Genomic DNA, 12,707 nt, shown 5'->3' with positions numbered 1-12,707 from the left:
GTCAAGTCAATCATTCTACTATCGTACATTCTCTTGTTTACCAACTCTGTCTAGACAATGGCTAATGAAATCTGTTCTACACAACATTATATTATTATGTTTAATGATAGAAAATCCTATTCATAACTTTACATTTGCTTCGCAACTAAATATAAGTATGTGTAATGCTTACGGTTTACTCGACTGCTTGTTAATTCTAAAAAACTGATGACTCAGATTGTGTTTGTCACCATAGTAACAAATAGTACACAAATCGTAGTCGTCACATACAGAACACTTCCAACGTGTTCCTATCACAGTCCTCTGTTTACATTCGTCACATTGTACACCTAAGTGCTTCACACCTGAAACGTTACATACAATGTCTTATAATTCAACCATCAATTACCAGGCTGAGCATAGCGTAAAAATTAAAACAAATATTTTGCGATCTATAATACATTTTGTGATGAAGAAAATTATTTGACAGCGTAATGGCGGGAAATGTACGTTTCTTTCAGGGCTTCAAGAATCTGGAGTTAAATTGTGGCAGGAATATTTCACAGTTTCTGAAATTTTCAATTATACGCCTTATTCGGTACTCTCCTAGTCTCCAGAAGAAACACACCATTACATATATCACCTAACTAGCAGTATGCAGTGAAAAGACAGTAAAGTTTCACAATAATAGCCAACATCCTGCAAACTCCTTTATCATACTTGAACATTGACCTATAATGGTTAAATTTACTTTTAGAAATTGTTATTTGGATTGAGAGTTGTCTCATTGGCACTCATACCACATCTTACTATATCTATTGACCGTCATTACATTTGTTAATGTACATCCTTACAAATGTATAACGCTTATTCGGCATATGGACGGACAAAAGGTGTCACAAAAACTTTAATTTAATAAAACATTCAATTCAATTTTGCACTTGCGATTGTGTGACTATTTTCAACCCCATTTGTTTAGTTCAAAACCATTTGAATCGCGTCGAATTTAAAAAAAAGTCTTTTAGAGTTGTTATCAAAACCTAAAACCATTTCATACATTTTATCACACTTGTTTGCTCTTCAATAGTTCTGATAAAACCCTTAAATGTAGTGTGTGTTCATGTGCATGTCTATCCTGTACCAGACAAAAACAAAAGCGTAAAGAATGAGGCTTTAATGCCAATCATAGACTTAGTTGCTTGTTTTTGTCATTGGTGAGTTATCCTATATTCCCTCTTCTTCAATACATCTACCTGCTGGTGCATTGTCAACGACTCTCAGATCACGTTTTCCTCCTTTGCCGATGTTACACTTCATTTCACGACCATTGTCCCATACTACGTCACATGTATTATCTTGACTGACAGCAATGATTGATCCCACGTGACCTTCTCCTCCATCTTTGTCGCCATAATTCCAGTCTGGACCACGGACAACTCTAATGCCGACCGACATGACTCACATAGATAACCTGTTAATTACAGAATTGTCGATTACAAAATCTAATTGTAGAACCTTTTTTTGTAGGTGTTTTAATGGGCTGTTTTCTGATATTTGGTAAGACCGTTTACATTCTCTATCATATTACTTATAATGATGTTAGGGTGGCTGAGTGGTCCAAGTAGTTACTACTGTAATCACTACTCGGTCAAAACTGAGGTTGTGAGTTCGAACCCCGGTCATGCATTTGCTCTCGACACCAAGCTTAATAATTGACTAGGATTGTCAGTTTTCCTATCGAAGGTAGATTGTTTTCTTCGGACACTCCAGCTTCCTCGACCAATAAAAACGAAATGGCCAAAACACGGTGCGTTAAAACACAAAAAAAAAGCAAAAGAAAAATAATGAGATTAAACGGTTCGACAATTTTAACATGTTTAATTAAAGTAATAATTAATCTGTGTTCTCCAAGTATTGCACATGTTAAAAACCTCAGAAGACTAACATGTAATATAAGTATTGACTTTCGTATTTGTTGGCGACATAATATTTACGCACATGTTTTGCTAACTGGTGTTTTGTGAATGTGAAGAAGAAAAATTATAACAGATACGTTATTCAATGAGCTTTAAGTTCTCTAGAATTTGAAGTATGTAGGGTTATCAAAATTAGGAAAATTGCAAGAAATAGGGGAATATTAAAAAGCAAGTTTCCAGTTTTTTCATAAATAAGCATTAATTAAATCAAAATGTGATTCAATGCTGAACATTACTGTTGTAGCCAAGTTATAAACAGTTACTGTAGTGCAAATACAAATGTTATTTTAATGAACAAAAAATTAGATCAAAGGAAACTAATTTGCCCCAAAAATTAATTTAAATCTGAAATAAGATATATAGTTACATTTTAACGGACTCGTGAAGATTTACATTAACGGTGCCAACTTTACTGAACCAGAGGACCTTTTTGACATTTAAATAATTCTGTTCATTGACCTCGAAGTCGAAATATTTTAAAAATATTTAGAAGTTAATCATTGACAAATCTATCTTTTGATTTGAAATATTTATAATTCTTATATGGTATCAATAATTTAGATACGACATACTGTATTGTGATAGTAATAATATCAGTAATATAAGACGTCTGTAGAGCCTATATATAATCAATAAGATCGTGGTACGTTTAAAGGAACGCCACATGTCCTTGGTTAGTACATGTACCAAACATAAACATTTAAAAAACTTGAACAAAGCTTGCAAAATAAATATTTATTTCAGTTTGAGTCTGCTGGTTGGTGACAAAAAAGGAATTACAAGATAAGTGACAGACGCAAAAGACAAAGTCCGGTTAAAACCAATATACGACTTGTAATCTTAATATAAATTCATGTATTTACACAATATAAGTCTATATTTATAAATAAAAAATATAGTATTTTTCTTAGTGTCAACTTTTTCATTTACACGTAACATCATGTTATGTTACAATATCGATTACGTTCTTGTTGTTTAAAATTCTTATAAGATGTAATTTAATGATCGATGAAAACGTCATGGCTGGTTGAAAAATGTTTTACGGAATATAATCTAATAAAGATTCAGTTTATTAACTTTTAAATTGTATTCTAAAATTACACAACTCCTGCATATAGATTTCTACTTAAATTGCCACAATAATAAATAAATCTTAAGGATATATATATATTTTAGCGACTAAATCAAATAAACACAAGGACTGCATTACCTATTATAAAAATGATGAAACAGAATAATTTAAATTTATATTTTACCGACATTAACCCAGTCAAATAAGTTCACGTCATATAACAAACATTTACTTTGTTAACAGTTTTAGAAAATAAGAAACTTTCGGCTTTCCACCAATGCAATTTCTTCTACTTTGACGGTGCCAAGCCTTGTTTGAAACAATTAAAACAACAATCGTACAAGATATATCCTAAAACAATTCAGAATAATTATAGCAATCAGGGTTAAAATCTGGTTTATTTGAGGTCTAAATCTGAGGTCTAAATAAAAAGCAAATCAAAAGCGAAACTGAAAAAGACATAATTGTTAAAGAAAATGTACAGATGGTTTGTGTTGCAGCAGGGGCGGATCCAGCCATTTTAAAAAGGGGGGTTCCAAACCCAGAGTAAAGGGGGGTTCCAAGTATATGCTCCCATTCGAATGCATTGATCGTCCCAAAAAGGGGGGTTCCTACCCCCGGCCCCCCCCTTTTGAATCCGCCACTGGTTGCATTACTCCTGTTACTTCTTACACCATATATTTTATGTAAGTTTGGAGCCTTTACAGGTAACAATCCTTTGTTAATAAAAGGTACAAACATGTAGGATAATTTTTTTTTTATTTTTATGTAAAATTCGCTTATTGACGGCATCCAAATTTATAAAATTTAATATATCTAATATTATTTTTAGTTTTATTATTTACCTTTCTTCGAGAAGTTTGAATAAACTTAATCCAGCTTTATATAACATTTAAAAACGAAAGCAAAAATCGGAAAACCAAAAATGATTGAGGAAGTTAATTGGCAAGTATCCAGTTTATCTATTTATTACCCAGTGTTACCCTTGACCCGGAAATTATCGCTTTGTTATTTGTACGCCTTTAAATGACAAGATAAATTGTTTATGTTGATACAATTGTAGCACTTGTAATTTTTTTAATTGTCACACTTTTTGAATATTAACTATATTTTTTTTTGTAATTTAGTATGAAAATATCGAGTTAAATGTTAATGATATAAACAACCTATTGACACAATAACCAAATGTTTGACATCACATCGCGCAAAACTTGTTAAAATTTTGATAAGTTGATATCGATGGCTATATGCGCTATTTGTGCACATGAATTTCTGCTGTTCTCTTTGACACACTTCATCCTGTATCAACATTAATTTTACCTTATTGCATGTTCAGCGCTTTCAAACAGGTATAATTCAACTGCAAATACCGTCAGATCTGTCTTTTTGTTGTTGGGATGTACAAGTACCCGGCCACGTCCGCTCTGTGTTTTTATTATATGTATTCTATGTGTATCAATCTGTTGAGTGAAGCCTATTTCAACTGATTTTTATAGTTTGCTTTATGTTGTACAGTTACACCACTGTTCCATGTTAGGGGAGAGTTGGACGCCCACTGACATGTTTAACCCCACCATATTCTGTATGTGCCTGTTCCATGTCAGGAGCCTGTAATTCAATGGTTTTCGTTGTTGCTGTGTATCATATTTGCTTTTCGTTCATTAATTTGTAAATTAATCCGTTAAAAATAAACCTTTCTCGTTTGATTTGTCATTTCGGGACCTTGTATAACCAACTATACGGTATGAGCCTGAGGTATGAGCTTCTCTCATTGTTGAAGCCCTACGGTTGTCTTTAATTGCTTATATCAATATTAATTGAACTTTGGAGTGTATTGTCTAATTGAAAATTATACCACCGTATTTTTGTTTAATATATGCCACTGAACGTTAAGCAATGAATTGTTCTAAGTGTTTGAAACCCAGTCGGCGGCAATCACTAGTCATCTTGACGCTGTCAGTTTATTTTCTACTAATGCTATTGAATGTTTTTCACCTCTCTTGAAAGCTGGAATTTTTTGTTTTCTTTTATTATTTTGCTGTAAATATGAAGAAAATGTACATGAAAAATAACACAGTGACTGTAACAATTTCATTAGCCAGAAGTGCTTTTCTTTTACCTCATTGTGTACGCTCAAACCACGTCAATTGAAATACAGGGGTGTTTGAATACGTAGACACTTTATTAGTTTTACTGTCAAGCAGACGGACGTATGTAAGGTTTTGTTGATTGGGAATAGCGCTTTTATATGTATTAATTTCAAACCTGACGAAATATATTAACCGATTTTGTAGATGATACCACAAAAGCACCATTACCGCCACCAACCTACCCAAATTGATTAAGGGAACCTGTGGAATAGAAATGTGTGTTCTCCGTCTGATCAACCCTGCCAACGTTGTGCGTCCGTTTGTCTACTTCGAATGTGCAAGCAGCCGCGGCCAATTAGAACTGGGACGTTAACTCCGATGTTAAGAGATTGCCAGGTTCTCTGAACGTTTATGGATATTGCAATAACTCTATGAGCGGTCAACATTGGTCTGTTGCAATTTTATTTTTTTGCCGATTAAATAAATTAGAAATTGTATGTGAATGAACGGCAAGATCAAAAGTAGTATGCCCTTTACTTTATAAGAAAGAAACAGGAACAGTTACTGCTTTCCTTTCTAAAGCGCCTGAGTTTTATGACGAACGGATGGACAGACAGATAAAAATATGTATACCACTCTACCTCAGAATCATGGAACAGAAACAATTACTGCTTACCTTTCTAAAGCGCCTAAGTTTTATTACGAACGGACGGACAGACAGGCAGATAAAAACATTTATACCACTCTACCTCAGAACCATGGAACAGAAACAATTGCTGCTTCCTTTTTATACAACACCTGATTATTTTTACTGCTTTCCTTTCTAAAGCGCCTGAGTTTTATGACGAACGGATGGACAGACAGATAAAAATATGTATACCACTCTACCTCAGAATCATGGAACAGAAACAATTACTGCTTACCTTTCTAAAGCGCCTGAGTTTTATTACGAACGGACGGACAGACAGACAGATAAAAATATTTATACCACTCTACCTCAGAACCATGGAACAGAAACAATTGCTGCTTCCTTTTTATACAACACCTGATTATTTTTACAGACGGGCGTACGTGCATGTTTCTAGTTTCTCGTTTTTATATAGATTATACCTTTGGTTTCCCCGTTTGAATGGTTTTACGCTAGTAATTTTTGGGGCCCCTTTATAGCTTGCTGTTCGGTGTGAGCTTAGGCTCCGTTTTGAAAACCGTACTTTAACCTATAATGGTTTACTTTTATAATTGTGACTTGGATGGAGAGTTGTCTCATTGACACTCATACCACATCTTCCTATATCTATATATGTAAATTAGTGTGACCTCTACTTTAGAAAACCCTGGAATAGAATCAGCTTCTGCCGATCTTTGTAGAGCACATGAGGGGTGTACGGAACGACGAACAGACAGTTGAAAATGAGTATGCCCTCTTATTTAGAGAAGGGGAACAGAAACAGTTACTACCTACCGTTCTACCTCACCTAATTTATATTGTGGACGGACGGACGGACAACTAAAAACAAGTATGCCCTATACTTTAGATCCGTAAAATAGAAACAATTACTGCCTACCCTTCTAGAGCACTTGAGTTATGTAACAGACAGACGGACAGCTAAAAATTAGTAATTATAGCCTCTTCTTATAAACAATGGAACAGAGCCATTTCTGATGTTGACCGATCTACAGCACCTACGTTATGTTACGAACGACAGAGAGCCGTTACTGATGTAGACGAATCCATTCTAGAACACATTACATTACATGAGTTGTGCTGTTGTGTTACGGAAGGATATATAAATTAGTATGCCCTCTAATTTAGAGAATTGGAACCGAAATCTTTACTGCTGATGGTTCTGATTTTAATATGGTTTTGGTTGGTTTCATTTTAATAAATACTGAGTCGTCTTTGTTAAGGTATATATCATTCATGTCTGTCTACAATTATGTATGTGTAATGTTGTTGTATGAAATTTGTTTTTCAATGTTAGTTTTGATGGACCACTGTAGCATTGCACATCAATGTGCATAGATATGACAATCGAACTGAATAATTGAGGGTCTGGATGGAGTTTACATAATACAGAATAATGTGCAGAATTAAGGGTCAAAACAAGTAAAGAATAGAGAAAAATAGGCGGAATTCATTAAGAATAGAGAAAAATGGCATTAAAAATTTAAGATTACTCTTATTGAATAACCCCACATTCAAAGCCTCATGATAGACAAGTATCGCTTTTTGTTCAACTTTGAATATTTTAACACAAATAAACCAACAAGATATAATTTTATTTGCTGAACTTTATTTTTTATTAATTATATTGTTGAAATAGGCTAACTTCCAGTTGTCTTATCTTTCTTTTAGTCTTTATCTGAATGTTTCTCCTTTTATGGTTCACCAGTTACATCACCGCTTGAGCCATATCAATCTGCTCGTAGGGTGTCGGTACTGTTACTTTGATCTGTTTAGTTATATTAAAACCAAGCAGCAACAGTTCGGGTGACGTAATGGTGGCTTTGGCACACGTTTCACTACCTGGTATCATCACAACTTGTTTTGTGAGTCGAGATGTAGAAAAGGCACCCAGTCCTGTGATTGTTACAGGAGTACTATGATCTATTCCGGAAACCACTACAGTAATTGGGTTTCCTGTAGTCTCAGATTCTTTATTCAAAATGCCGTCTGAAAAAAGGAAATAATACTTCAGTTATTTAAGATTATTTTACTTCTATTTTTAATCATTTATTTCTTGGGATATTGGCATTGAATATATATATATCTGTAGTCCCAAAATACTCTAGCAATATTTATATAACTGTTCAAACGAATGAATATCAAAGGATACATGCCTTGATTTAAAAATAAATCTGAAAACAAGACGAAGAATTTTGAGGATACGACTAAATACCCTTCTGGAGCAAGCTTTGATGTGTCCAAGCTATAATAAAGGAGCATATTTCTAGAACGGTAAATGACTCACAAATGATATCTCTGTCTTCTTGTGATGGGTTTTGTCATTGGGTATGATTTGTTTTTAAATTTTTATGACGCAAATCCAAGTTCAGATACAAAAATTGGACGGAAAAACAGACGGACACATGGTCAAGAGTAACCCTTAACGCCCGGGCGGGGTCATAGAAAAGCACCCAAAAGACGATCATTACCTTAACAACAGTTTAGAATTGAGGATGCATATGAAGTATATTAGACAAATGATCAATAAACCGGATATACCGTTTTCTTCTGAAATTGTCCGTACCAAGTCAGTTACATGGCAGTGGTTTTAACTTGTTTCGATAATTATCAAGTGGGTGAAATAAAAGGAAGTCAATAGGTATAATTTGTATTGCCTGATATAAATATTTTTTCAATATATTACAAAATACAATATATCCTAAACAATTAAATACACAAATGAAAATACATAAACATAGATATATAACCAATTTTTTTGGCAAACATCCGCCACTATGAATTTATAAAAGGAAAAAAAAAAAAAAATTAACAAGGGAGGGAGGGTGGATAATTTCAACGTTATATCAAATTCAAAAATGTAAAGAAAACACTTTGCAATAGTATAAATAAACAATTAACAACAAAGGAAAAGTTTATATCCAATAAAAAGAGCGAAATAATATAGTGAGTAAATTTAATGCAAGAGTTTATACTAATGAAAATCTAGTTTGAACCAGTGTGATTACTGAGGTGTAAAATATAAATTTCACTGTTTTGCTAATTAAATAATTTAAATCTTAAATTAAACCAATTGACAGCCTTTTATTGTCAGTTTGCATGAATTTGTTTTTTGTTATACTTTTTTTACTAACATCTTTCATTTGAAAACTAATACATGTATCTATACCAGAAAAATAATGAACTGATATTAATTATTTTTTTTTTATTTATTTAGGACAACCATTGCCGTATAAGAATTCTTTTTAATTTTTCACACGTAAGAAGGCAAATAAAATGGCCGCATTGAAGAGGGTGTGAAATAAATGCTTATGAAATGTCTACAAAAGACCAAATGACACCGGAATGAACAACTATAGGTCACCGTACAGCCTTCACAATGACCAAAACCAATATCGCATAGCCAGCTTTAAAAAGCCCCGAAATGACAAATGTAAATGAAGAAAAACAACTACCATGTTCTTTATCAGGACAATCTTTGCCTTATCATGCTTATATGAATTCTCAAGAAATTTTCAAACAATATTTCTGTATTTTATTTCATACAAGCTTAATCAAATATAAATATCGGTTTAATGTTTACAGAGATGTTATGATCAGTAAAGACAAACAAGCAAATTATCAATTTCATTTATTGATTTGTCAACCAAAATCTCAAAAACCAAGATTTTAAATCTTTGTACGGTATTAATTAGGGTTTGAATTTATTTGCCTAAACTTGAAATTGGATGTTAAGATCCGTTATCATTTTCTAAAATAAAAATTATACAATTTCTGTTCGATTAAACTATATGTCCTTTCCTACACGTAGGTACAGACTGATCAGCCATATTTGAAACTAGATTTCGGTGTTTGTTTTCATTGTCTCAACCTTCCTGAATAATTTTGTTTTAATTTCAACTTCATTTATTCAATCGCAACAAACAAATCATATGTGGACAAGACGGCCGTTCACATAAAAGCCCTTTGCAATTCTGATTCGTTTTTGTTTGTTTGTTAGATTTTATGAAATACGTGCATATGCTTTGCTATTGGTTGTTTTTTCTATCTAAAGAATTGATTAATTACTATACTATATAATAAAGTATTAATTTTCGCGAACCATTTAGGTCACAGAAAATCCAAAAATGGCATAAATAAAGAGAGTTGTACAAAATGATGTGAATACACAGAACCCCGATCCAATTTATCTTTAATAAAAGTATTCACCTTTTTCTGTTTTATATGTGCTAACAACATTCCATTTTTCTTCAATATCGATTAAAATATTATAAAACCTGCAGTTAAATAAGGTCGCATACCCCAAATAAACATTCCCCGATTGGTCGAACTACTGTTGTCTCGATGTTAAGCGACGCTAGCCTCGTTAAACTTGTAAATTATATAAGAATGTAGTACTTACTCCCGATTGGTCGAACTACTGTTGCCTCGATGTAAAGCGACGCTAGCCTCGTTAAATTTGTAAATTATGTAAGAATGTAGTACTTACTTTGATCTACAACAAGAAGTCTTTGGGCTTCCCCGATTTGGTGTAGCTCAATGGCCAACTTAATTAAACACAGTGAGAAGGTATGCTGTCCTTGGTAACTGTCCTCTCTAATGCCCTGTACTGTTTCACTTCTTTTTATATGTTGCCAATTCCAAGCTAAAACAATTAGATTCGTGTTGCACAATTAGATTTGTGGGTTCGTGTTGCGTATTCTTTACTTTTCTATGTTGTATCAAGTGTACTATTGTTTGTCTGTTTGTCTTTTTCATTTCTAGCCATGGCGTTGTCAGTTTATTTCGATTTATGAGTTTGACTGTCCCTGTGGTATATTTCGTCCCTCTTTTAGATCAATCTTAATATTCTATTGTAAGTTATCAATTGACATACGGATTTTTTTGATTTTGTGGTTTTTTTTTTGTTACCAGGAATCACATGCTAGATCCAGTATAGAGTAATGCAAACAAACAAACTGGAAATCATCAAGATCCAACATCCGACAAAAATATTAACCAACAACCAACAAATGTCCAGAAACAACTTGATACAAAAACTGGTGTAATCACCAACACAAACCTACTGATGTATTGTTTGTTGCTTATACGTGGGACATAATCTTATCAACTGAGACACACAAACGTCATTAGATAAAGGAGATAGAACGTTAATTCTTATGAATGAAAAGTTAACAGGAATAGTACATCAACATCAACATTATTACAAACCCACAAATCATGATTCATCAATATCTTACAAATCCTTGCATACAAATAGTAGTATAAAATAACTCATTGTAAAGGTTGAATTGTACGCCAGATACACGTCTGATCTCCAAATTAAAAAAAAAATTAAAAAAGACGAATTATGTACGAAATCGAAGAGCATTGAGAACCAAAAGACGAATTATGTACGAAATCGAAGAGCATTGAGAACCAAAAGACGAATTATGTACGAAATCGAAGAGCATTGAGAACCAACAGACGAATTAGGTACGAAATCGAAGAGCATTGAGAACCAAAAGACGAATTATGTACGAAATCGAAGAGCATTGAGAACCCAAATTGAAAGAGAACTAATATATGAAATTAAAATATTTGAAAATTTAAGTATTTCACATTTAAATCAATTGTAAACTACTTATTTCACATTTAAATCAATTGTAAACTACTTATTTCACATTTAAATCAATTGTAAACTACTTATTTGACATTTAAATCAATTGTAAACTACTTATTTCACATTTAAATCAATTGTAAACTACTTAATATTTGACATTTAAATCAATTGTAAACTACTTATTTCACATTTAAATCAATTGTAAACTACTTATTTGACATTTAAATCAATTGTAAACTACTTATTTCACATTTAAATCAATTGTAAACTACTTATTTCACATTTAAATCAATTGTAAACTACTTATTTCAATAATAAAACATTAATTAGTCCGATAATAGAAGAAGCGGCATGAGTGATAATATTCCATCCAAGTCACAATTTGTAAAAAGTAAACAAAAAATATGTAAATTACTTACATGGATATAAATCTGTCCATCGTGGTGTTCCCTTGCTTTCCTTTAACAGTACCAGTAGAGTTAAAGTGAGAATCATCTTTACACATTCCATGGTTAGCTCTTCCTATGTTCAACTGTCTCCCGTGGACAATGTTTAGTCTTCATCATTATATATAATGGAGCGTTTTCAATTTTTTTTTGGTTTATGTAATCCGTTGGCGTCACTAAAGACTAGGATACTAGACACAGTACAATAGAATTTATAACCAGTCTTTCATTTCAAAATAGAAAATATCATATTTTCAGACAATAAACACAATTAAGGTGGAGTTTGTATTTTTGTCTTTTGTTTGGCCGTCTGAAATAGTTTTTCATTCATCTATAGGATGAGTTGCTGCACATGCATTTGTGTTAAAAAGCACTCCAATGAAATATGTACAGCGTGCATTATTTTTATTCCTATCAGATGATTAACGACTTCAAACTGCAGACCCTTACTGAAAATGTTGATGTCAGCTTCATGTGTTTAGAAAAAATAACGGTATTGTCCATATTTGCTTTGATTATGTTTACAAAATCCCGAGAATATTTCTTTATTCTAACGTTGAATTAAACTCGATAGGTGCGGTGATGTTTAGTACGCCTGAGAACGTCAGTGCAAAGCTATTTTACCATCCCCTTTTATTTAATAATTGGCATTTTTATTAAGATAACTCATTTCAAGTTTGCACTTTTCTCCAAGTCGCAAAAAACCTTTTGTTTTTCGTTTGTTCAGTCTTTAAAACTTAAATTGAACAACATATAGAACATAAAGGACTTTTACCTTATAGTTGCATTGGTATTATTTAGATCTCATAACGATAGAAAGGAAATCTTGAATATGTTTGAATTTTAGTAAAAAAATA

At 32.6% G+C, this 12,707-nt stretch overlaps 2 protein-coding genes across 3 annotated transcripts in view; both read right to left on the bottom strand.

Annotated features, from left to right (window-relative positions):
* The window catches only part of LOC139500668 (E3 ubiquitin-protein ligase MIB2-like), a 28,727-nt gene extending 24,729 nt beyond the window's left edge, over positions 1–3,998 (bottom strand). Inside the window, exons 1-3 of one of the 2 annotated variants that reach the window (XM_071289452.1) lie at positions 3,873–3,998; positions 1,233–1,450; positions 173–344 (exon numbers count right to left, since the gene is read on the bottom strand). In XM_071289452.1, the coding sequence (XP_071145553.1) occupies positions 173–344; positions 1,233–1,434 (374 nt within the window). In that variant the 5' untranslated portion in view covers positions 1,435–1,450; positions 3,873–3,998. The remainder of the gene's footprint in view (positions 1–172; positions 345–1,232; positions 1,451–3,872) is intronic. The other variant, XM_071289453.1, reaches the window with a different exon arrangement.
* A 3,410-nt stretch (positions 3,999–7,408) lies between these two features.
* Positions 7,409–12,053, bottom strand: LOC139501471 (uncharacterized). Its single transcript, XM_071290546.1, has 3 exons — positions 11,824–12,053; positions 10,292–10,447; positions 7,409–7,791 (listed from the first exon to the last, which is right to left on the bottom strand). The coding sequence occupies exons 1-3, from the start codon at positions 11,912–11,914 to the stop codon at positions 7,511–7,513; spliced, it is 528 nt and encodes a 175-aa protein (XP_071146647.1). The 5' UTR covers positions 11,915–12,053; the 3' UTR covers positions 7,409–7,510.
* Positions 12,054–12,707: the final 654 nt, after the last annotated feature.

Source organism: Mytilus edulis, chromosome 13, assembly GCF_963676685.1.
Source record: "Mytilus edulis chromosome 13, xbMytEdul2.2, whole genome shotgun sequence".
In the NCBI taxonomy this organism is placed as follows: Eukaryota; Metazoa; Mollusca; class Bivalvia; order Mytilida; family Mytilidae; genus Mytilus; species Mytilus edulis.
The sequence above is the reverse complement of the archived record's forward strand: the minus strand, read 5'-3'. Positions and strand labels throughout refer to the sequence as shown.